This window comes from Pecten maximus, chromosome 8, assembly GCF_902652985.1.
Source record: "Pecten maximus chromosome 8, xPecMax1.1, whole genome shotgun sequence".
In the NCBI taxonomy this organism is placed as follows: domain Eukaryota; kingdom Metazoa; phylum Mollusca; class Bivalvia; order Pectinida; family Pectinidae; genus Pecten; species Pecten maximus.
Window position 1 is genome coordinate 17,626,619 of NC_047022.1, and position 25,282 is coordinate 17,651,900.

The 25,282-nt window shown below is 35.8% G+C and overlaps 2 protein-coding genes across 3 annotated transcripts in view; both read left to right on the top strand.

Annotated features, from left to right (window-relative positions):
• The window catches only part of LOC117332640 (carboxypeptidase D-like), a 58,690-nt gene extending 47,786 nt beyond the window's left edge, over nucleotides 1–10,904 (top strand). For both annotated transcript variants that reach the window (XM_033891625.1, XM_033891626.1), the window contains one exon: nucleotides 1,376–10,904. In XM_033891625.1, the coding sequence (XP_033747516.1) occupies nucleotides 1,376–1,608 (233 nt within the window). In that variant the 3' untranslated portion in view covers nucleotides 1,609–10,904. The remainder of the gene's footprint in view (nucleotides 1–1,375) is intronic.
• Nucleotides 10,905–20,084: 9,180 nt separating this feature from the next.
• LOC117332641 (MLX-interacting protein-like) overlaps nucleotides 20,085–25,282 on the top strand; it is a 42,733-nt gene continuing 37,535 nt past the window's right edge. The window contains exon 1 of the mRNA XM_033891627.1: nucleotides 20,085–20,537. Within this exon, the coding sequence (XP_033747518.1) occupies nucleotides 20,158–20,537 (380 nt within the window). The 5' untranslated portion in view covers nucleotides 20,085–20,157. The remainder of the gene's footprint in view (nucleotides 20,538–25,282) is intronic.

Consider the following 25,282-nt stretch of genomic DNA (forward strand, 5'->3'; position numbering starts at 1 on the left):
CCAACCCCATCTTCCTCTGTGTGATTACCCCTCCGTAATCCTCATCCTTGTCATACTCTTAATTATCACTTTCATTCTTTTCTTCCCTTGTCCGTTTAGCAATATCACATAATTATCTGGATATTCTAGACCTAATTAAGCCCTTGGCCCTACAGGTCTTTGTCTGGCAATGTAATGGAGTCGTTCTGCCAAAATATAAACTATTTGCACAAAGTTGTTGAAAATAATAACTGTAAGCCTGTTCTGAATTATTGTCAACTACCAGTATTCATACTAAAACAACAGAAAACTCAGGGTTTGGCCTACACTTGTGATGTCATGGCCCACAATCTATCTTAAGCGACAAACAGCTCCAGTTCTGATTGTCTATTGACAGACGGGTAAAAAAAGCCAGTTTTGAGAACTTATGTCTTTGGACAGAGAAGACAGTTTTCGATGAAGTGATATCTTCTAATGTTCAAGCTAACAAATTCTCAATAGAAATATCAGAAATCATTCAGGGTACACTTTAAAGATGAAAAGGCCTCTTGTCTATATTGTATGAAGAGTGACACCCCACCATAACCCCACATTAGTGTGAAGGGATAAGGGAGAATTTCTCTTGATTTTTCACAATCATGTGTTCTGTGAATTAGGCATGTATATATTCAGTTCCTTTATTGGCCAGTTACATTGCCTGAACAAACATGACCCAAGTCATCCTATACAAGGTCCTCAGGATTGAGAACAGCCAGGGTCATTTTGTGGCAGGGCCTCCTTGTAGTAGTTGGTGACTTCCTCACTGAACAGCATACACAGGCCCGTGGCCTGCCATTCAGAGCAATTAGGGTAAAGTGTTTTGCTCAAGGACATAACCACTACAGCACAGACCAGCCCTTTTCTCAGCTTCCCAAGAAACACAAACCAATAAGGGTAGTGAGCATCCAACCATGGGCCTTCACCTGAGATTATGTGGCCCGCGCTTTAACAGACTGAGCCATCGTGGCCCCCAAATTGATATCTAATGATTTCATTTCAACAAATTTTATTGACATTTGATGGTATTAGTCAAAAGGATTAAATAACAAGCCAAGCCTATATAAATATAAAATTAGATATATAAATTTACTATGAAATGAAAAAAATTACATGTATAACTAACATTTAAGGAAGGTAACTCAAACATAAACATTCACACATCATATATATAATACATGTATACATTATATTTGATCATAAAATATTTAATATGAACTATATCTATAATCTATTATCTATAATAATATCTTATGATACAAATCTAAAATCAAAATTTAACATCCTTTCACCATTTCAGAAATCACCTAAATGGTTCTTATGTTCAAGTTTAAGAAATTATTTATTGTTTGTTTTACAGGAAGTATAACTCTGGGAATCATCCTCCTGGTGACTGTCCTCGTCTGCGTACGCTCCAGACGTGGGTTCGGTAAGGGAGGATTTCATCGTCTTAGTCTCCATGAGGACGACGACGAGACAGAAATATACGACATGGGATCAAAGTCCAGTTTGTTAACGACTCGTGAATACCATGACGACAGCTCTGACGAAGAAGAACATGATATGTATGATAAACGGTTGATGCGTCGTTAACGTTTGCCAGTGTTATGCTTCAGCTATATCAAAACAAAATTACAGAAAGATACAAGTGAACGTCTTATCGAAAATAAAAATGTAAAGAACTTTCAAACACAGGAGCAAGAAAAAATATTTAACAAAATGTTGCTTTACAGTTTGTGATCTTTTTGTCTGTGTTTTAACATTCCGTTTAAATAAACCACCTAATGAAATGTCTTCAGGTAGAGGAATGTATGATGCGATAACTGGTGAAAGGGTCATCTGTCAATCTCACAAAAACATGAAATTAGCTGTAAACATAAGTTTGGCAAATTTTGGCAGGTTGTTGAATAAGTACACCTGAAATATGAATTTTAGACACAGGATACACAGAACTGTCGTAAGCATAACTATGACTTCGCATAATGTATTAAATTTTGAAATGCACTAAAATAAGCTTATCACTAAAATGAGAATGTGTATTATATAGCATTCAAGGTTTGGCAGGAGAATTTTGCCAAAGTTTGTTTATAAGTTAAGTTAGTATATTTCTGATTTAGGACTGTTAAGACAGTCCTTTATACCAGACGTGATATTTTATTAAATCTTTTTATTATTAATAAGTACCTCTTGAACAGATTTCCAATGTAATTTACAAAAGACAGAATGAACTATACTTTAGAAAGGTGATGGTCAAGAAGTATTTATATTTATGAATTGTATTAACTGTAGAACTTAAGAGAAAAACATTGACACTTTACGTGATTATAGAGTGTTTGTATGCTTTAAGTCCCGAATGTGAAAACCAGTTGTTTACCAAACCAGTGACATCTCTGTAGCCAGATTGAAAGATTGCATCATTCATTTGTGATTGTTATAAAACATAATTATGTTATAATTGTTTTGTCATTGACAATTTTGATATTTTAAGCATCAACCATGATTTCTCACTTCCGTCAGTTTTCTAAATGTCGAGAATGCTATTGGTGAGAAGAAAACATTGTCCAGATACGAGTACATTGTATATATAATTAATTTTATGGAAAGTAGAAGGGCTACCTTGTTATAGATGGAAAGATTTGAATTTCAAAATACCGTGGATTTTGTTTTAAAGATTTCTTTGACTTATTGGCATCTTCTGTTTTTTGGCCTCAGTGTAGAAGTTTCTTGAAAACTATTAGAGAAATGTATAAAGACATTGTTTAGATAGTGTCCTGTCTCCTTTGATGAAATCATATTATAGACAGTCTGTCCATCAGATGAACTATTTTCTTGTATGAGAAAATTTGAGATCAGGTGCAAATAAATCACCAGATGAACATTTTTTTTTTCTTTGCTATTCTTTATTGAACTATAAATCTGGCACTGGTTTGGTAAACACTGTAAGTAATTATGAAAGTATATATCATCTACAGCAAAAGCTGTGTACCACTTGTGTGAACAGTTACTATTGCAGGGGTTATATCTTCTACATTTTCCACCCATAACTAAGTCAGGTAACACTGTGGCTATAGGGGATGAAGGTCATAACTAAGTCAGGTAACAATGTGGTTATAGGGGATGAAGGACATAACTAGGTCAGGTAACAATGTGGTTATAGGGGATGAAGGACATAACTAGGTCAGGTAACAATGTGGTTATAGGGGATGAAGGCCGTAACTAGGTCAGGTAACAATGTGGTTATAGGGGATGAAGGCCGTAACTAGGTCAGGTAACAATGTGGTTATAGGGGATGAAGGACATAACTAGGTCAGGTAACAATGTGGTTATAGGGGATGAAGGCCGTAACTAGGTCAAGTAAGACAATGTATAGGGGATGAAGGACATAACTAAGTCAGGTAACACTGTGGCTATAGGGGATGAAGGCCGTAACTAGGTCAAGTAAGACAATGTATAGGGGATGAAAGACATAACTAGGTCAGGTAACAATGTGGTTATAGGGGATGAAGGACATAACTAGGTCAGGTAACAATGTGGCTATAGGGGATGAAGGTCATAACTAGGTCAGGTAACAATGTGGTTATAGGGGATGAAGGACATAACTAGGTCAGGTAACAATGTGGCTATAGGGGTGAAGGCCATAACTAGGTCAGGTAACACATTGTGGCTATAGAGGTGAAGGCCATAACTAGGTCAGGTAACACAATGTAAAGGGGATGAAGGCCATAACTAGGTCAGGTAAAACAATATGGCTATAAGGGATGATTGTTAAATGTTACAGATAATTGACCATTTGAAAGCATGTTATTTAGAAATGTTTAAAGTACACACCATAGCTTTATGAAATTAATCTGAAAAAAAAATCAGAACTGGAAATTTAATATCAATCCCTCTGATGTGACTCAGGAACCAATTCATGAAATTCAGGATGCATGTCTGTTTTCTGAGTGTAGTGATTAAAGACAGCCTTGTGTGCAAACAATTTGTACCATGAGCCAGTGAGAAATTGTTTGTAACTCTAGAAAGTCTTTAAAACGTTTTGTCCTAATAATAAACTGTTTTATAATCATACCAAGGATATATCAATACTTGAAGTGTGTGGTATTTTGACCTTTAACCCCTAAACCTTGACCTATTAACCTTTTACACTTAACATGACGATAACACTTGTGTTGCCTACAGTGCCTAACAGCTTAAACATTCACTTTTAACCCTGATGAATGAACCTTGACCTGTTTTCCCCCTGTTGGTTGACTTTTGACCCCTGCAATGATTGGATGACACAATGTGGTACAAATGAAGTATTTTTTGTACACCAGAACACTTACGTATTGTCTGTGATACTCATTGCCACATTTTTCTCATTCCACTGGGTACACGGGATCAACTTTTATACAATACGTTTAAAACACTATATTTTCCTAACGGAGAATCTTTTGTTTGTACAGGGATTGAACGACTAATATTTGTTTGTATGTGTCATCATTATACTATGTTATCATGTCACTTTCATCGATTTAACTTTAATATCTACAAAACAAAATGTTTTTGAACAATTTTCAGAACACAGTTGAAGTTGGCCCTTTCTGTCTTGATCTCTCTGGCCTTAGCTTGATATCAAAATTCACCATGAAATTTTCATCAAGAATACCAGGGTGTAAAAAATCTACAAAAAAAAGGCATGTTGAATGTTTTTAAAGAATCTTTCAGAAACATACTTCTTGTTGAAGTTTTTCGTTGGGATCTCATGTTTATAACGCCTGTTTAGCATTAACAAACTTTAAGAGTACAGATGTGTAAAACATGAGTTTAAAACTTGATTATAAAGAAGTTTTGCTACTTTTATTTGTCAGTCTACTATTACCAATTGTTAGCACTTCAGTAAAAAAAATTACTGTTGACAAATAAAGATAGTGTGCTGAAATTTGTGCACTACAGCTGCACAAACCCAAGATGAACTGTGATGTGAAGAGGTACTGAGAGCCATAATATATGAAAAGTTTACCAGTTCAAGCTGTTGAAATTGGTTTGTTTCATAATATTTTTTACTCTTATATTTTATAACCTATTCAACTTTTGAACTAAATTTTGGTGAAGGATATTTAAGCCAAGTCTGAATCAGTTCCTTTAATTTCTTTTTTGTAAAACTATTTATATTGTAGTTTAAATCTAGATTTTTTTCGTTTGTTTGTAAAAATAATTGCTGTACTGACAGTGTTGAAGTCATAGCTTAACAATACAAAAATTCATGGGAAGATACATTGAAATAATTTATATGATATGACTAATTTTTATCGAGACTTAAGTTTTCTGATGCTTTCATGTGACTTATGACCTTGTGTAGGAGTCATCAGGAGACTGCTTTTCAGTTTAAATGGTGTAATCAACACATAATCAGTTACCACAATTAGAGATACAACTGGTGAGCTTGTGAGATTATTTTAACATTTCCGCACATGTATGAGTGTAAACAAAAATCTTGAATCTTGAGGTCACAGCACATGTGACCTTGAGCTAAAAAGTCTAATGATCTTCTAGTCCACTTTATATACTCAGAAATGATTTTCTGTAGTCTTCAATAGTGTCACTGCCTGTCACCTGAATATCTTTTTGTTGTTATCAAAAGCTTAACACCTTTTGTCTTCACAACACCTTTTGTCTTCACGAATTTGTTGTGTTATAGTAATCAGTTGTGCTGTTAGTAGAAATTACACAAGAAAAAGTAACCAGTTGTGTTGTTTATATAAACGACACAAGGAAAAGTAACCAGTTGTGTTTATATAAACGACACAAGAAAAAGTAACCAGTTGTGTTGTTTATATTGTTTATATAAACGACACAAGGAAAAGTAACCAGTTGTGTTGTTTATATAAACGACACAAGGAATAGTAACCAGTGTTTCTGTTTAAACAGGTATCTGGCTTAATCAAGTAGCCAGGATTTGAAATTATATAATGATACAATATACCTACCAAAGATCCAGTTAAGAATACAGTTTGATAAGAATCTAGATTATTCAGGGTTAAATTTGGACAAGTGGAGAAAAACACATACCGGGGTAAGGATAATTACCTCCCTTGGTTCTTTAGCAATTATTGTTAGTAGATTGTTTAAACATTTTTGTCTATCAAACTGTCTTCCAGAGAAACTAATATATATGATAAACTGATCGAAAGAAATTTGTTTCATTTGGTCTTAAACCTGACTTTTAAATTGGAGCATATTTAGAATTACATAATTGTGATAAACATCTTTATTTGCACAAATTAAGTTGATTACATTTATTTGTCCCTGCATTGTGTTCATAACCTTGCCAGTTAATTATAGAGCATTAAGTATTCTCACTACTTTGTGTTCATTCAGTATTAACAAATATCTTCCACAACAAGAGAAAGTATGTTTTCTCTAGATTTACACAATAGCATTACTGATACATGTAACACCACATACTTATATTACATGTAAGTCTGTGGTGACATTAAATAGAGTCATTGATGTTTAGATAGATAGTGCCCTATGTAGAAATACCTAATAGAGCACTGATTTAGAGCAAAGATTAAAGAAAATATAATGATATTAATATCTAGAATAAATTCTAATTAATAATGGCCAGCTAATTGCATATATTTACACATGAATTTATGATCTATTTTCTATTATTAAAGGACAATTGACTGATTGGAGAGATGTAATCAGCTTAAACATTCTTATCTACCAGAGTTACTTCCCTTTGTTTCAGTTTACTGTAAAGCCATAGGCGGTTGGAGAATGTTAGCGGGCTTCTCTAATAACAATTCATATTGCTAGACTAGTAAAATCAATCAGTTTTTAGAGTAGGCAGGTTTTTTATTAGACAAGGTTTGTATGCACTGTACTTATACTTATGCATGAAAAAAATATTTTTACTCACAAAGGTGTTAAAAAAAAAACCAACATGATGACATAAGTTAAACTGGAGTGTGAAATTTAATATTTCAGTTTAGAATATTCTGTACAGTATACTTGACCTCAGAATTTACTGTATGAATGTAACTATTTACTGAGCTTTCATAACTTGGACATACACTCTTACCCTGTAACTGTATGTTTGACATGGCCAAGTCGACAAAATCATCATAAAGAAAATAATTGTGAAAGAAAGAACCATTGCAGAAATGTTGTAAGTATCTTTGAAGATGAAAGTTGAAAGATTTTGTCCATTTTACAAGCAGGGAACTCAATTGTAATGCCATATTATGATGGAAAAGCCTCAATTAAGATAAGAACGTTACTTAAATTTTACAATGAATAATAATTTGTTCTTCTTTTATGTTATGTGTACATTTAATATTTATGGTACTATACATAAAAGGATGACATTCAAAATTTCAGTTGACTTTTACTGATTATGAAATCTTTTGAGAATATCAGAAGTAAGCTAGAGGGTAATTTTGCAAAAAAAAATTATTCAAAGGCATTATCTAAAATCATGATAGACATATTTTTGAGACATGAATGTTATGTATACCTGGATAGAATTCTACTGAGTTCTGAAGAAAAGGTGGTGTCTTAAACTTTTTACGTGGTTTTTATCCACAAATAAGCCCCTGTCCACTAATAAGCCTCCATTTCAATTTTTCAGAATCATCAATTATCAAATATGTAGTAAAGTAAAGTGGTTCTCAACTACAGAAACCCTTCCTTAAGTTGAATACCAAACTTTTACACCAGGGGAGTACGCTTATTTGAGGATAATTACAGTATTTTAATAGTTTTTTTTTTTATAATGATGATTATTCATGTCCTGCTTTTAATGATTAGGGAGCTGCATAATGTATTGAACCCTTCTAGTACATAAAAAATTGTTACAGTAGTTTAGTATTAGACACAGTGACTTGACAGGAATTCTCAACCAACAGTCCACATACCATGGGTTGGTGATGTGTGCCAATTCCCTGTGTTAGTGGAGTATATCTTACTGGTAATTGATCTTTTTATAATATAGTGTACATTTTCAGCAACAACTCACCAGCTTCCCTCAAGTACCACATTTATCCTGTAATAGGCCCAGGGTGCCAACACATATCCCTGACTCCTAGAGCTGGCTAGACTTATTTACACTGTTAAAGAACTTATGTGGGCTTATTACCAGGTTTTGACTTATTGACGGATGAAAACAATAGACAATACAATAGATTATATTTAGATAATTAATATATAAAATTGATTGCTACAGCTATATTTTGGGTGAGTTTTTTTTTGTAATCTTGGGGTCTTTGAAGAATACATCTAACCACTTTGTTACTTTGAAACCTTCTGTATGTTATAGGGAAGGACAATAAATCGTTTGTCTGTCCACTAAGAAATACTACAGGGAATTCGATGTCTGTGTTATTAGTTGTAAAAATGAATCAAAATTTTTTATTTTGATATTTTTCACACTGCTTATAACGGAAAACAAAAATGTGTAACTTATAAGAAACCTGCTCTTATCAGGTCAAAGACTTACGTGGTACTGTAATCACATAAATAAGCCTGCTCCTCTGGTTTAAAAGCTTGGTTTTAATGTTCAGGGAGGGCTTGTTTGTGAACAACTTTTATCTATATATATACATGTAGTAACTAAGTGGACTAATTAATGGGCTGGAGCTTATTTGTGGATAAATACGGTATGTTCAGTAAAATTACCAACAATATAATTATATAATTCTTTGATAAGCCTGCCATTCATCTACTTCTGTTCTGTAAAATACCAGCAATCAGCCTGTAAAAGGCCACCCCTAACTTTGAGTTAGAGGCTATGAGTTGACCTCCTGGGTGTATTGCAGGATAAATTTGGTACTAGATCAACAGTCTTGTCAGATAATCAATACATTGTATATACTATTGGTCTTTAGTCAATGTCCAGGTAGGTCAGCGACCGGTCATGTTATGATTATCGACTTGACCTTACCTTGATCAGTGACATGTTGTAAACATACTGACCTTACTGGTCATCAGAAGATTGGTCAGTTTGAGTATTTGTCACCATTAAGAGTGAAATATTACCTTTAATGAACGACATATGGAAAACATTTGTCTTATGATGATTATACCTGTATCAGTATACACAGAATTTGTTAATTATTTGGGTATTAAGAATCATGCACTAAAAATGTACTTAAGAGTGCTGATGGTATTAAGCTTTCTTGGAATCCCTTGTTTGTTGTTGAAGATTAATTTGTTGACGATTTGAACTCTTCAGGTAGCTAAGTGTCGATAGTTGTTCGAAGGTCAAATTCTCTTGCAACCAACACATGTAGAGGATATATTTCAGTTGTAAAATATTTCAAAAATGACAAGCAGAAACTTTCAACTAAATCCTAATTCTACGTCAGGACAAGTATAAATAGAATTTGTACCAGATTGTTTGTAAATAAGATGTTTATGTGATGATGCATTACACTTTAAAAAAAAATGTATTTACAAAAGGGATTAGACACAAGTTGAAAACATATGATAATCTCTTCCCATATTATTCTCTGAATATCAGTTTCATGTGCTGCATGCTGGCTTGATAGGGAGCTGGGAGTATATATTTTCTTTTTTTTAAGAGTGAAAACTTATACATGCAAGTCTTTCGAGTTACTGCCACTTTGAAATGTTGCATAGAATAGTTATATTGAAATAACTACCCATGTGTAAGAGAGATAATACATGTATACAAACTGATGCATAATGTGTTTATAACAGAAATTGAAAATATACTTATACACTGATAATTTCATAAATATTAGTGTTGTGTATAACGAACAGCTATTATTTGCTGGGACAAAATTTATATATTTTTGTGATATTCTATTTTTCACTTCATTTCTGCAAAAAAAATAAAAAAATGAATAAATAAATAAAAAAAAAACACAAAATCAGTTCATACAGTTACTAACTTTTCAAAATATTGTGTGATAAATATGAATATTTTGTCATATGAGAATTTCTTATCATGCTACAAATGTGAAACCACAGTGAATCCAGATAATAAAAATAAGCCTAATAAAAGTACAATGTATTAAGATTTTGTTGTGTAAATATGCAGAATGTTGAATCAACGTAAAGTTTACACTCCCTTTGTTATTTCTATTACTAATGTTTTTGCACCGCGATGCCTTTTCATTACTGTCATGTATATTTTGAATTCTTGCACATGCTCACATTAGTTTAGTATACCACATATATCTATCATTTTGCTAAAATGTTTTAATAGCTTCACTTTCATAAAATATACAAGCTTTCTTATATTTTCTGAATATTACTGTATTTCAATAAAGAGACTTGCCCTAAATGACAGATGGGGCGTAAAACCTAACAAAAAAAAATCAATAACGAGACTAAGTTGTCATATGAAAGTAATGATGACTAAGGATTACTGCTGATCAGTTTTTTTTAAGCTATTGTCTTTAAAAGACCGTTGAATTGATATATTTTTGTTTTTTTCCCCTAACAAGTAAAATTCTTAGAAATAAGATAAGAAAAAATATCTTAGCCGGTTATATCATTTATGAATGATGGTTTATGGGTGAACTCCCTACTTTCTAACACGAACAGGAAGATTGACGGATTGTTTACTTTTTTCTTTGTTGTTGTTATTTTGAACCTGTTATATTGTTATCACGATGTATTTGCTACTCAAAAAACTATTGCCTTGTTTTTTGTAATTTCAACACAATATCTCCCAGAGTGCAGTGCTGTCCCTGCTATATATGTATTAGCACCTGCAAGGCTATATATGTATAAGCATTCCTAAGGAACCTCTGGGAGAGATTGGATTTAAACACTCTCTGGTTTTGGGAAACTCATCATATGTTTATCACTGTAGCTACAATGTTATCAGAAAAAAAAATCAGATGCAAAAATAAAAAAAAATCACAACTCAATTATGGTTTTCTTTTTTTGTTAAAAATGTGTGGGTATAGAAAGGTGGCCTCCCTTAGTTCTCTACACACCACCAGGGCTGACCTCCACTCACAAAGGACCTGTAGTATGTAACCACGTGGATTTTTCATTGGTTAATTAATACATGAAGTGATGGATTTCAGCAACATTATTAGACTAAATATACCCATTTGTCTATAAGCAAACAACAACCTTAAGTTTTGCTTTTAAAAATGACTTCATGCAAGCAGTATCCAACATGATTATGACAATGGAACCGTTGTTGTTTCAACAGAAGGAACCATCTCCATGATGACATAAAGATATACTCACACTGGATTTACTTGCTACTCTGTGTAGCATATTCAAGGGAGGTAACTGAGGAGGATACTAGTCTGATGTGCAATTTTGAATTATCTCCCTTCTAAAACCTGAGTAGATTACCATAAGTACAGAGTGTTCATTATATGACACCAAACATTATCTTTAAAATACTTTAAATTTTAAATAACTCTGGCAGAAGTGTAATATTCTATTGATCAAAATTCATATTTACCTCAAAATAAGTGAAATCCCTCACTAAGGTCCCTGTAAGACTTGTTTATTCCTACTACCAAAACAATCATGTGACATTATCACTTTTGATATTTTGGACTGACGTAGTCTTTTTTGGCCTTCTACATGACAGAATATGTCTGTTGTAATTTAGGACTGACATAGTGTTTTTGGCCTACTACATGACAGAATATATTTTGTTATGATTTAGGACTGACATAGTGTTTTTGGCCTACTACATGACAGAATATGTCTGTTTTGATTTAGGACTGACATAGTGTTTTTGGCCTACTACATGACAGAATATGTCTGTTTTGATTTAGGACCGATATAGTGTTTTTGGCCTACTACATGACAGAATATGTCTGTTTTGATTTAGGACCGATATAGTGTTTTTGGCCTACTACATGACAGAATATGTCTGTTTTGATTTAGGACCGATATAGTGTTTTTGGCCTACTACATGACAGAATATGTCTGTTTTGATTTAGGACTGACAGTGTTTTTGGCCTACTACATGACAGAATATGTCTGTTTTGATTTAGGACCGATATAGTGTTTTTGGCCTACTACATGACAGAATATGTCTGTTTTGATTTAGGACCGATATAGTGTTTTGGGCCTACTGCATGACAGAATATGTCTGTTTTGATTTAGGACCGATATAGTGTTTTTGGCCTACTACATGACAGAATATGTCTGTTTTGATTTAGGACCGATATAGTGTTTTGGGCCTACTGCATGACAGAATATGTCTGTTTTGATTTAGGACCGATATAGTGTTTTTGGCCTACTATAATACATCTGTGATCAGTCCCTGGTTTCATTAAATTTTCCTTCAGAAATTATTTTAGAACTTAAGGAAAGTTCTTTAAACTAGATCTATCAAGATTTATTCCAACTCCAATTTCCTGATGGACACTTTTTAATTAAGGAATTTAAATCATGAAATTATGAAAATGGCGAACCCAAGATCTAAATATAAATCTTTTTAAATCATCTTGATATTAAACTGTTGAAAAGTAGCCATAATCAAATCAATATTTATTCAACACACAGTACACACCCACTAGTAAAATGCAGCAGAAACCGTCACAGGAAAGGCATACAGGATGCTTATAAAGTGGCATATAAAATATATTACATGTTATAGAGTCAAGTCCCTGTGGTATTTGGTAGCATCATGGGCCAACGTTTCCCATGTTTCTTATCTCTGATAATCGGATCATGGACAAGTCCTCAGAATATCTTTGTTGTGGACTAAATTGCTTAGACATAGCATCATATCATAGCATTAGAAACACTTAGGGGAGTGAAGGGAGAGGAGGGGGAGGGGGTATGAAATATTCTGCATGATATGAAAAGATACACGGGCCAACTATATGCATTGAGATCGAAAAGTATGGGGAGAATAAGAGCAAAAATTTGTAGAAACTATATTGAGGATGTTGGATAGGTTTCAAACTTAACGCCGGCTGGCATCTGTTTCTTTCACGACTGAACACTCCTACAACAAGAGGCAGCAGGTCTCGGCTGATTCACTATCAGACTTTATTATGAAGTCTGTTTAAATTATCTGGGTCGGGTAAATTAAAAGATAAAGTAGACAGTTTAGATAGGAGAGAAGACATATCGCTACAGTACAGAAACAGAACACAAGCCACCTTTAAGCTTTCTGTGCCTTTTGTTGATGGAAAGTTTACTTAAAAACCAAGCTACAACACCCTTATTTAATGCCACGGGACATACCGTTAAGGTTTTTTTTAGCTCACCTGGACCGAAGGTCCGGTGAGCTTATGTCATGGTGCAGCGTCCGTCGTCCGTCCTCGTCCGTCCGTCCGTCGTCCGTCAACATTTACTTCAAATCGCTACTAGTCAAGAAGTTCTAATTGGATTATGACCAAATTTGGCCAGAAACATCCTTGGCAGAAGGGGAACAGATTTTGCATAAATGGTGACTCTGACCCCCGAGGGGCCAAAGGGGCAGGGCCCAATAGGGGAAATAGAGGTAATTCCTTTAAATCACTACTAGTCATAAAGTTATGAATGGATTTGAATCCAATTTGGTCAGGAACATCCTTGGATGAAGGGGAACAGATTTTGCATAAATGGTGGCTCTGACCCCAAAGGGGCCAAAGGGGCGGGGCCCAATAGGGGAAATAGAGGTAATTCCTTTAAAACGCTACTAGTCAAGAAGTTCTTATTGGATTTTAATCCAATTTGGTCAGAAACATCCCTTGGGGAAGGGGAACAGATTTTGCATAAATGGTGACTCTGACCCCCGAGGGGCCAAAGGGGCGGGGCCCAATAGGGGAAATAGAGGTAATTCCTTTAAATCGCTACTAGTCAAGAAGTTCTTATTGGATTTTGACAAAATTTGGCCAGAAACATCCTTGGCAGAAGGGGAACAGATTTTGCATAAATGGTGACTCTGACCCCCGAGGGGCCAAAGGTGCGGGGCCCAATAGGGGAAATAGAGGTAATTCCTTTAAATCGCTACTTGTCAAGAAGTTCTTATTGGATTTTGACCAAATTTGGCCAGAAACATCCTTGGCAGAAGGGGAACAGATTTTGCATAAATGATGACTCTGACCCACGAGGGGCCAAAGGGGCGGGGCCCAATAGGGGAAATAGAGGTAATTCCTTTAAATCGCTACTTGTCATAAAGTTATGAATGGATTTGAACCCAACTTGGTCAGAAACATCCTTGGGGTTAGGGGAACAGATTTTGCATAAATGGTGACTCTGACCTTCCAGGGGCCAAAAGGGCGGGGCCCAATAGGGGATAAAGAGGTAATTCCTTTAAATCGCTACTAGTCATAAAGTTATGAATGGATTTGAACCCAACTTGGTCAGAGACATCCTTGAGGGAAGGGGAACAGATTTTGCATAAATGGTGGCTCTGACCCCCGAGGAGCCAAAGGGGCGGGGCCCAATAGGGGAAATAGAGGTAATTCCTTTAAATCGCTACTAGTCATAAAGTTATGAATGGATTTGAATCCAATTTGGTCAGGAACATCCTTGGAGGAAGGGGAAACAGATTTTGCATAAATGGTGGCTCTGACCCCAAAGGGGCCAAAGGGGCGGGGCCCAATAGGGGAAATAGAGGTAATTCCTTTAAATCACTACTAGTCAAGAAGTTCTTATTGGATTTTAATCCAATTTGGTCAGAAACATCCCTGGGGGAAGGGGAACAGATTTTGCATAAATGGAGGCTCTGACCCGAGGGGCCAAAGGGGCGGGGCCCAATAGGGGAAATAGAGGTAATTCCTTTAAATCGCTACTAGTCAAGAAGTTCTTATTGGATTTTGACCAAATTTGGCCAGAAACATCCTTGGCAGAAGGGGAACAGATTTTGCATAAATGATGACTCTGACCCACGAGGGGCCAAAGGGGCGGGGCCCAATAGGGGAAATAGAGGTAATTCCTTTAAATCGCTACTTGTCATAAAGTTATGAATGGATTTGAACCCAACTTGGTCAGAAACATCCTTGGGGTTAGTGGAACAGATTTTGCATAAATGGTGACTCTGACCTTCCAGGGGCCAAAAGGGCGGGGCCCAATAGGGGATAAAGAGGTAATTCCTTTAAATCGCTACTAGTCATAAAGTTATGAATGGATTTGAACCCAACTTGGTCAGAGACATCCTTGAGGGAAGGGGAACAGATTTTGCATAAATGGTGGCTCTGACCCCCGAAGAGCCAAAGGGGCGGGGCCCAATAGGGGAAATAGAGGTAATTCCTTTAAATCGCTACTAGTCATAAAGTTATGAATGGATTTGAATCCAATTTGGTCAGGAACATCCTTGGAGGAAGGGGAACAGATTTTGCATAAATGGTGGCTCTGACCCCAAAGGGGCCAAAGGGGCGGGGCCCAATAGGGGAAATAGAGGTAATTCCTTTAAATCGCTACTAGTCAAGAAGTTCTTATTGGATTTTAATCCAATTTGGTCAGAAACATCCCTGGGGGAAGGGGAACAGATTTTGCATAAATGGTGGCTCTGACCCCAAAGGGGCCAAAGGGGCGGGGCCCAATAGGGGAAATAGAGGTAATTCCTTTAAATCGCTACTAGTCAAGAAGTTCTCATTGGATTTTAATCCAATTTGGTCAGAAACATCCCTGGGGGAAGTGGAACAGATTTTGCATAAATGGAGGCTCTGACCCTCCGAGGGGCCAAAAGGGTGGGTCCAATAGGGGAAATAGAGGTAATTCCTTTAAATCGCTACTAGTCAAGAAGTCCTTATTGGATTTTAATCCAATTTGGTCAGAAACATCCCTGGGGGAAGTGGAACAGATTTTGCATAAATGGAGGCTCTGACCCTAAAGGGGCCAAAGGGGCGGGGCCCAATAGGGGAAATAGAGGTAATTCCTTTAAATCGCTACTAGTCATAAAGTTATGAATGGATTTGAACCCAATTTGGTCAGAAACATCCTTGGGGGAAGGGGAACAGATTTTGCATAAATGGTGACTCTGACCCTCCGAGGGGCCAAAAGGGTGGGTCCAATAGGGGAAATAGAGGTAATTCCTTTAAATCGCTACTAGTTATAAAGTGATTAATGCATGCATGTTCTAAAAACAATTCTTGAGGTCTTTCAGACCTTTAGAGAATCTGGACTTCATTAATCTTTAAAGCAGTTCGGATTCCCACACTATAACCATATATAGCATTGTTAGATTTACAAATAAAACAAATTCAATATGAACATTATTTTGACATTTGGTCTAATCCAACCAGGTGAGCGATACAGGCCCCATGGGCCTCTTGTTTTGTTTTTTGTTGTTTTTTTGTTTGTTTTTTGGACATAGTGAAATCTTTAAAAGAGCATTTAAAGACAAAAAAAAATGACTCGATTTCATATAAGTTATGTAAAAAAACTTTCGAAAAATACGGTATATAAAGTTGAAGACAGAAGCAAATCAGACTTATTTTACACGGAAAAAATAACTGTAAGGTAGAGCTGAAATAATTGCTGTCAGTTGTTACATAACCCCTTAACTTAGATCTTTAAAATCCGGGCATAACAAATTCTGAAGTCCCTGTTGGCTGAACTATAAACTGTCTTGAACTAATATGTGTAGTCTAATCTTTCGCCGTTGGAACAAGCCAGTTGACCGGATTTCAATAGATTTTTATTATTCACCAGAGAAGGGATAATAAAGGCGGTGCTCCCACCGAATATGAAAACTATGATAGGAAAACACCGAGCTAGTTCCAAAGCAAAAAGGAAGCAATCCCACGTGTACGATATTATTGACCATCGATCACTGATGAGTTCTAGAAGGACAAAAACTGTATGATGTCCCTAACATCACTGACGAGTCCTAGAAGGAGGAAACAGCTGTATGCTGTCCATATAACGTCTCTGCCGAGTCCTAGAAGGACGAAACAGCTGTATGATGTCCCTAACATCACTGACGAGTCCTAGAAGGACGAAACAGCTGTATGATGTCCCTAACATCAAGCTGTATGATGTCCCTAACACCACTGACGAGTCCTAGAAGGACGAAACAACTGTATGATGTCCCTAACACCACTGACGAGTCCTAGAAAGACGAAAATTATATATATACAAAACAATCTTTCTTTTACTAAAGTAAATAAATTTGAAATCACCAACTGCATCGCCAATTTAACTCCCAAATTTATATTTTTAATGCCGTTACAGAACTTTTTCTTCGAATTAAGCAGAGTCTTGGAGTTGACAGAATTCGAGACAACCATGCAAGTTTAACATTATACTTCTTATTTATTTCGTTATATCATACATGTACAATAAATGAAAATTTCCCACTCATAGTCTTATAATTATTTTTTCTTTGTTTTCATGGTAAATACTCAAATGTGATTGGTCGAAAAATTCTTTTCATTCTTCTATGAAAGAAATTCCGAGAATAGCGTGAAAAATGTGACGTCACAATACGACAATTGACGTTGCGTATTGATTTGAGAAAAAGAATCCCATTTAAAACCAGTAAAATTGTACATAAAACATGTTTTAAATTAGAAAATCATTTTCAAAAATTAATTATAAGCGTTGATGTCAATTATTTTTTAGTTTCATCGGGGTATGAAACAAATTTTGCTTGCAAACTTCTGTAAGAATCCGCTACGCGGATTCATACAGTTTGCAAACAAAATTTGTTTCATACCCCGATGAAACTAAAAAAATGACATCAATGCTTAAGTGAATTTTAAGTTTCCATGCACATTCTAAAGGAAATAAGTTATGAAAAGGAAACATATGTGCAGCTTACTTGATTAATATTTATTTACGTTAATTGATACTGTTGTAAAACATGTAATAGAATTGGTAGATTAGTTTTGTTCAGTAATCCATCAACCTCATAAATGATGCTAGGAAATATCCCTAAAGCCCCACCTGGTTTCGGAAACAATAAAATCAATCTGATTAAAATCAGCTGTTACATGGCTACGTTTACTATGCACTACGCCTGAAGTAACAGCTGATTTTAATCAGATTGCAATAAAATTGTGAACAAATGAAAATTTTGAAAGGTAATTTCCCCTAATTGCTAAAGATGAAAACTTTGACGTAAATCGTAAAAGGTAAACTTACGAAGTGTATAAAAAATATATTAATATTGGGGGAAATCTGTATTTAAAATTGTCCACTTTTTCAGTATTACAAATATACATGGTGTCGAATACCAAAGAGGTTTTTTTTAAATAAAAATGAATAATTATTTTATCAAACTCCCTGTTTTACGAAAATAAATCTTCGTCGACCGATTGTAACTGCATGCTTGCTTGTCTCATAAACGGTAACTAGTTCCCAGTTTTACAACTGATTTAAGCAACGATTTAATGACATGTAGGACGTCAAGAATTATTGATGCTGCTAAGTTCTACCTGTACAGATACATAGCAAATGATGTTGCTTTACAACATTATTTGACCAAGTATACACCAAAGTAAAACCGTATTGTACTGACAAAAATGAGGTTATCAGCACATTTGTGTATTGAAGCAGTACGTTATGCAAATATAGAAATGTGCGAACGTATATGTAAATTTTGCGATCATCATCATGATACTGAGGACGAATTCATTTCATTTTGTCTTAGTGTGTCCAGTTTATCAAGGTAAACTTACGAAGTGTATAAAAAATATATTAATATTGGGGGGAAATCTGTATTTAAAATTGTCCAGTTTTTCAGTATTATAAATATACAAAGAGTAAAATCTGTTGAGTAAGTTTGTTTACGATGTAAATAATTTGAGAAAATCATTAATGTAATGATGGTGTCCATTCTCCATTAGTATCCCGTACACCACATGTATCGTGTATTTGTATGCAGATGAGATGAGCTGTAATAAAAGAATATCTGAATTTATTTCATTGAGTTCAATGAGTTACTGCATGTACTGGAAATAATTAGTAAACGACACGGTCATAGGCCGATCTCAGAAAGGCTGAAAGTAAGACGCGAAAACAAAAGAATATATATAATGGATATATCTTGATACAAAAATGACCCCCCCCCCCCCCCCCCCCCCCCCCCTCCCCCCTCCCGGTGGTCGAGTGGTTAAGGTGTCCCGACACTCTATCACTAGCCCTCCACCTCTGGGTTGCGAGTTCGAAACCTACGTGGGGCAGTTGCCAGGTACTGACCGTAAATGACCCTGGCTGTTAATAGGACGTTAAACAAAACAAACCAAACCAAAATGATATGTATTGTCCACCAAGTAATGTGTCATTGGTATGATACATAGAGTAAATAAATATGTATATGCGAAAACAAACATTGCCGCTTTATTACATATGCAAATTTTAGTAAATCGAATCAACTTATATATTGTTCTAGGGACATTGTCGATTGGCATGAATATGTTTCATATATGATAAGAAATATCGATAAGATACATTTTCACGATACCTCACGTAGTTTTATAGTAATCGAACATATCGTACCTTTACAATATTATAGATACCTGTATTTCGGTTATTTATAAATTACATCATAACTACATTATAACTGGACAGATGTAATTCGACGAAACAATAATTAATCCTCCTAATGATTAAGCACGTTAATTTAAATGTTCTGCGTGACGAAAAATTCCCATTTGTAAAGTCTAAAGTCCAAACTCAACACACATAATTATATGTAGTCCGGCCATAGATAGATCTACGTGACCCACATTTTGACGTCACGTTTTTGTTGTCGGAGATAAGACAATATTGTTTATGGAAATTTTGACAACAACGCTATTAATTATATAAGTTAACATATTCTACAGATAATTTTAGATGCGTGGCTTGTTTATTTAGAATGTTATTTATTAATTAAGATAGATATTGATATATTAGCAGCAATGATCTATAGGCCTATATATATAACTTACATAAGCATGCTAATCTTAATCTTACATAGGCCAAGCCAAAAATGTGACACTTACATCAGAGACCTGTAACATTATTATTTATATGCAACAAAGTATTAGTTCGTTAAATAAGCCCTATATTATTATATATCTCATCCCTATCCTGTAACATAATATACTGTGATAGATCTATTTACAGTAAAGAACAAGATACGAATAGCTTTTTAAATTACCCCGCTTGGGCCTCATCAAAGTGAAAAACACGCCCTCTATGAACAAGTTCTGGAGTAATGGCGGACGAGCTTGGAATACTAAGACTTTCGCATGTTGTTGACAGTGAAGATATTCGGAAATGATGGGTGTAGAAGCTTGGTCATTACCCGGTATTCCGGGTAATGGCAGGTATAAAGGTTCGCACATCATGAACATTGATTCAAGCGGTCGGGATGATAATATGACTTCGGATTCGAAAGACGACAGGGACGATGATAAGAACACAATACACAGTGGTCAGTTTATGTTAAGTCGTGTCCACGATCATGACCCATCACCGTCTCTTGGAGAAGATGACGGACCAAGGATAAATCGCTTGAAAGGAGACAGTTTTGATTTTCGTCAGGCACGAACGGATACAGCAAAGAGTTACACGTTTACGTCGGGAAGGAACACAAGGACCATTGACATAGACGAATCGTTATCAACGTTGTTCGATTGCATGACTCTTGCTTACAGGTGAATACACAACAATTTATGCTATATACACGTGTAATCATTAACACACATGCATTACATAACATCATTATGTTGTCATCAAGTGACGCCAAATTTCGTCAGTGTACGAGACTAGAAATATTATCGTTACTGAATATTAAGTGCAAACGTACTGGTTATGATCAACAAACCGTGATACGTACAGTAGGTCACACGGGTCATCTTGGTCGGGCCGCTCAGGTCAAGCTGAATGATGCAACTTATACCTAAATAGCCTATTCCAAGGATAGGTACTACAGAGAACCGGTATATTTAATTAAAGCAAGTTGATAGCTTAGAATGTTCCGCACCCCATAGATCTGCAGATAATAATCTTCAGTCTTCAGTCCCGGGTTTGAACCCCGGTCTGGCCATGCATTTCTCACCACGTGCACTCTTCTTACAATTTAAGAGCATTCTTCTTTGTGTTTTGGCAACCATAAATGCAAAGAGAACTCTGTATTACTTACAATTGCAAAATGGCCATTCTTCTTCATAATGTATATGATTAAAGTTGTGAGCCACATATTGAAGGATTTGGATTTTGCCACATGTATTGTATTATTTTTTAACATAATCCCCTTTAGTATCTATACACTTTTGCCAGCGATATTGAAGGGCCTCAATGCCACTTTTATAAAACTGCTTTTCTTGGCAGAAAGTCATCCACTGCATGTTTAAGGGTTAGGGTGCCTGAAATAGCTGTTTTCAGTTTTGGAAATAAATGAAAGTCTAATGTAGCAAGATCGGGTGAATAAGGCTGATGCTCAATCAATTTAAAGCCACAGTCGTGAATGGCAGCCATGGCAATGACAGACTCTTTCACCCTAACTCTAACCTAACCGCTTTTTGTCCATTTCAGAAAGAAAAGCCACTTAAAAAGGGCGCCCCTACCTCCCCCCCCCCCCCCCCCCCCCCAAGAAAAAAATCTTTGACTGAGTGGCAAAATGGTGTTCAAAAGTAATAACCTCTGTGAAATGTTTTGCTACTTTATGTGTTCAATTTTCTTCACCCAATTAAGTCACTGGAACAGAATTGTCGAAGTTTTCGCCACATTTTGTCTATTCAGTGATACAGATGTCAGTTCAAAGTACACCCGAAACTAAAGCTAAACACATACAAATGCTTATCAATTTTTCCCTCCAAATGGGACAAAAAGACCCTAATAATCACAAATTATGAGAAAAAAAGACCCAAGATTCAACAGATTTTGTTCATATTTACGCCATTATATTATATAACACAATGTTCTTAAAATAGAAGGGACATTCATACCTTAAAGACATTCTCTAGTTTTAAATAAAGCAATGCATGGGCTATTGTATGTGCATGTGTTTATCATAAATCATTGAAATGCAATGGGTCATATTCCTTTAAAAGCTTATGTAAATTCTCCAAATTTTAATGGGTACAAGCTGAAAGCTACCCCTGGTATCATGTGTTGTTTGAATATACAGAGCAACCCGCTTATTTGCATAGCCCTTTTTCCATGACAAAATATGCAAATAACCGGAGTATTCGTATAGGCGGAGTTGGGTTTTGGCCCCTCTTATACACTATGTAGATCGTCAGGTAGGTACTCAAAACGGGCGCTATATGATTGTTTACGTTATTTGCATTAAAAATATAATAAAAAACATTATTTAAAATATAAGAGTAAATACGAAATAAATGGGTTGTTATTCTTTGTAAATGTACAAATATTTGCATATACTTCATCGTTTTCTACTTGTCACTCCCGAGTCTGTGGGTCCGATATCGGTCACACACGCGTGGGTTGGCACTACGATGTACAACGTGATCGTTTCAATTAACATTCATTATCGTCTCAAATGCGTTTTGTTCCTGCTATGAGTATATTAGTTGTTTGATCATAGATGATGAACTGCTTAAGCAATAGACTGTCTTAAATGACCGTGAGATGTGTATTGTCGTTAGGGTTTGTTTTGGAAAATGGCGCACACACACAAAGAGTTGTCGTTCATTACACATATGCCCCCACAATGCAACGCGCCTAGTAAACAATCATGGCGATCGCAACCTGCCTCAGTGAGTGTTCAAGTGCACAGAACACAGGTTTGGATCGATGCTATAATAAATAAACAAATCTCATCAAAAGATGAGGCATATAAATATTTTATTCAGTAATTCTTCTTCACAATGCTACTGATATGGTCTGGATAATAACTAAATGTCGATATCGATGCATCGAACATAACCTGTTTTGACGAAGTGGGAACCAATGATTAGATAACGTTGTACATCGTGTCGAATCAATGTGTAAGCTAAAAAACTTTTCTTAAAACTTTTATTACGGGAAAATCACAAAAATACCCTGAAATCAATTAAAATTTTTCGATTTTTTGGAATTTTTATATGCATATAAGCGGGAGTCGGTGTTTTAGTCGATGCAAATACACGGGATTAAAATACAAAGATAAAGAAGAAAAAAACCGGGACCTGAGAATTTTATGCAAATGAGCGGGATATTCAAATAACCGATATGCAAATAAGTGGGCTCCTCTGTATTTGACTTTCAGACCAGAGGGAAATACATGTAAGCTACTTTATTTAAGAAAGCAGTAACGTTTATTTTTGTTTTGTTAAATATTATATAATTATGTAGTACTAATTTATAATTTGAAGTTGATCCAGAGACTGAACTGATAGTTTTTTCCAAAGATGTGATGCATTATGAGTTAGGTTACCATTATTGTATATAATTTCTGTGAATATAGATAAAAAAGAAAATCTGCAACAAAAGCATGATTGCTTAAATGGCTCCCTAAACTCTTTGATCCTTGTCAGATAAAATTTCAGAAAAGATATATGTGCAAAATGAATTGAAACTTAAAACAGTCCTTGTGATACCAGTTACAGATGAAAATAAAAGATCCCTGATCATTCATCACTGATTAACAATATCAATATATATACAATGCAAGGCCCTCTATCAAAGTAAATTCATGCCTGTTCACATAGTGCTTTGTTTTGATTGCATATAATTATAATAACTGTATACGTAGTACAAGTATGTAAAACAAAATCTGGTATTATGATATTTGTTGTATTCATTTGTATGTTAATATATTGGTCCAGATTGAATTTTATATGAACTACATCTGGCACATGCACCTATGTATTATAAATATGTAGATATGCTTTAATTTTATCAGTTTGGACTTTAGAAGGTATTGCTTTGTATCTATCTATATATATAAATTGCTAGTTCCTGGTATTCAAACCTGTTACTAATATAATTATAGAATTGACTCCATTGGTATTCACTCAGTCGTACATGTTAAAATTCCTTTATTGTGCACTGGTATATGTACCAATTCTTTTAAACTTACTCATTCAAAATAATTTAGGAAGGTTGGTATGTAATCATATTGAAGTCAAGCTTGTGAGTTGTAGTTATATAAAAGTATTATTGAAGATGATGAGGGCTGCTCAAATGCCTTTGGGGTGCCATAGCTCAGTCGATTAGAGACTGGCCACTTATAATTAACCTCAAGTGAAGGTCTGAGACATGTTGTTTGAAGCTCCCTACCTAGCTGTAAGCTCCCTACCTAGCTGTAAGCTCCCTACCTAGCTGTAAGCTCACTACCTAGCTGTAAGCTCCCTACCTAGCTGTAAGCTCCCTACCTAACTGTAAGCTCCTTACCTAGTTGTAAGCTCCTTACCTAGTTGTAAGCTCCCTACCTAGCTGTAAGCTCCCTACCTAGCTGTAAGCTCCCTACCTACTACCTAGCTGTAATATAAGCTCCCTACCTAGCTGTAAGCTCCCTACCTAGCTGTAAGCTCCCTACCTAGCTTTAAGCTCCTTACCTAGCTGTAAGCTCCCTACCTAGCTGTAAGCTCCCTACCTAGCTGTAAGCTCCCTACCTAGCTGTAAGCTCCCTACCTAGCTGTAAGCTCCCTACCTAGCTGTAAGCTCCTTACCTAGCTGTAAGCTCCTTACCTAGCTGTAAGCTCCTTACCTAGCTGTAAGCTCCCTACCTAGCTGTAAGCTCCCTACCTAGCTGTAAGCTCCCTACCTAGCTGTAAGCTCCTTACCTAGCTGTAAGCTCCCTACCTAGCTGTAAGCTCCCTACCTAGCTGTAAGCTCCTTACCTAGCTGTAAGCTCCTTACCTAGCTGTAAGCTCCCTACCTAGCTGTAAACTCCCTACCTAGCTGTAAGCTCCTTACCTAGCTGTAAGCTCCCTACCTAGCTGTTAGCTCCCTACCTAGCTGTAAGCTCCTTACCTAGCTGTAAGCTCCCTACCTAGCTGTAAGCTCCCTACCTAGCTGTTAGCTCCTTACCTAGCTGTAAGCTCCCTACCTAGCTGTTAGCTCCTTACCTAGCTGTAAGCTCCTTACCTAGCTGTAAGCTCCCTTCCTAGCTTTAAGCTCCCTACCTAGCTGTTAGCTCCCTATCTAGCTGTAAGCTCCTTACCTAGCTGTAAGCTCCTTACCTAGCTGTAAGCTCCTTACCTAGCTGTAAGATCCTTACCTAGCTGTAAGCTCCTTACCTAGCTTTAAGCTCCTTACCTAGCTTTAAGCTCCCTACCTAGCTGTTAGCTCCCTACCTAGCTGTAAGCTCCTTACCTAGCTGTAAGCTCCTTACCTAGCTGTAAGATCCTTACCTAGCTGTAAGCTCCTTACCTAGCTTTAAGCTCCTTACCTAGCTGTAAGCTCCCTACCTAGCTGTAAGCTCCTTACCTAGCTGTAAGCTCCTTACCTA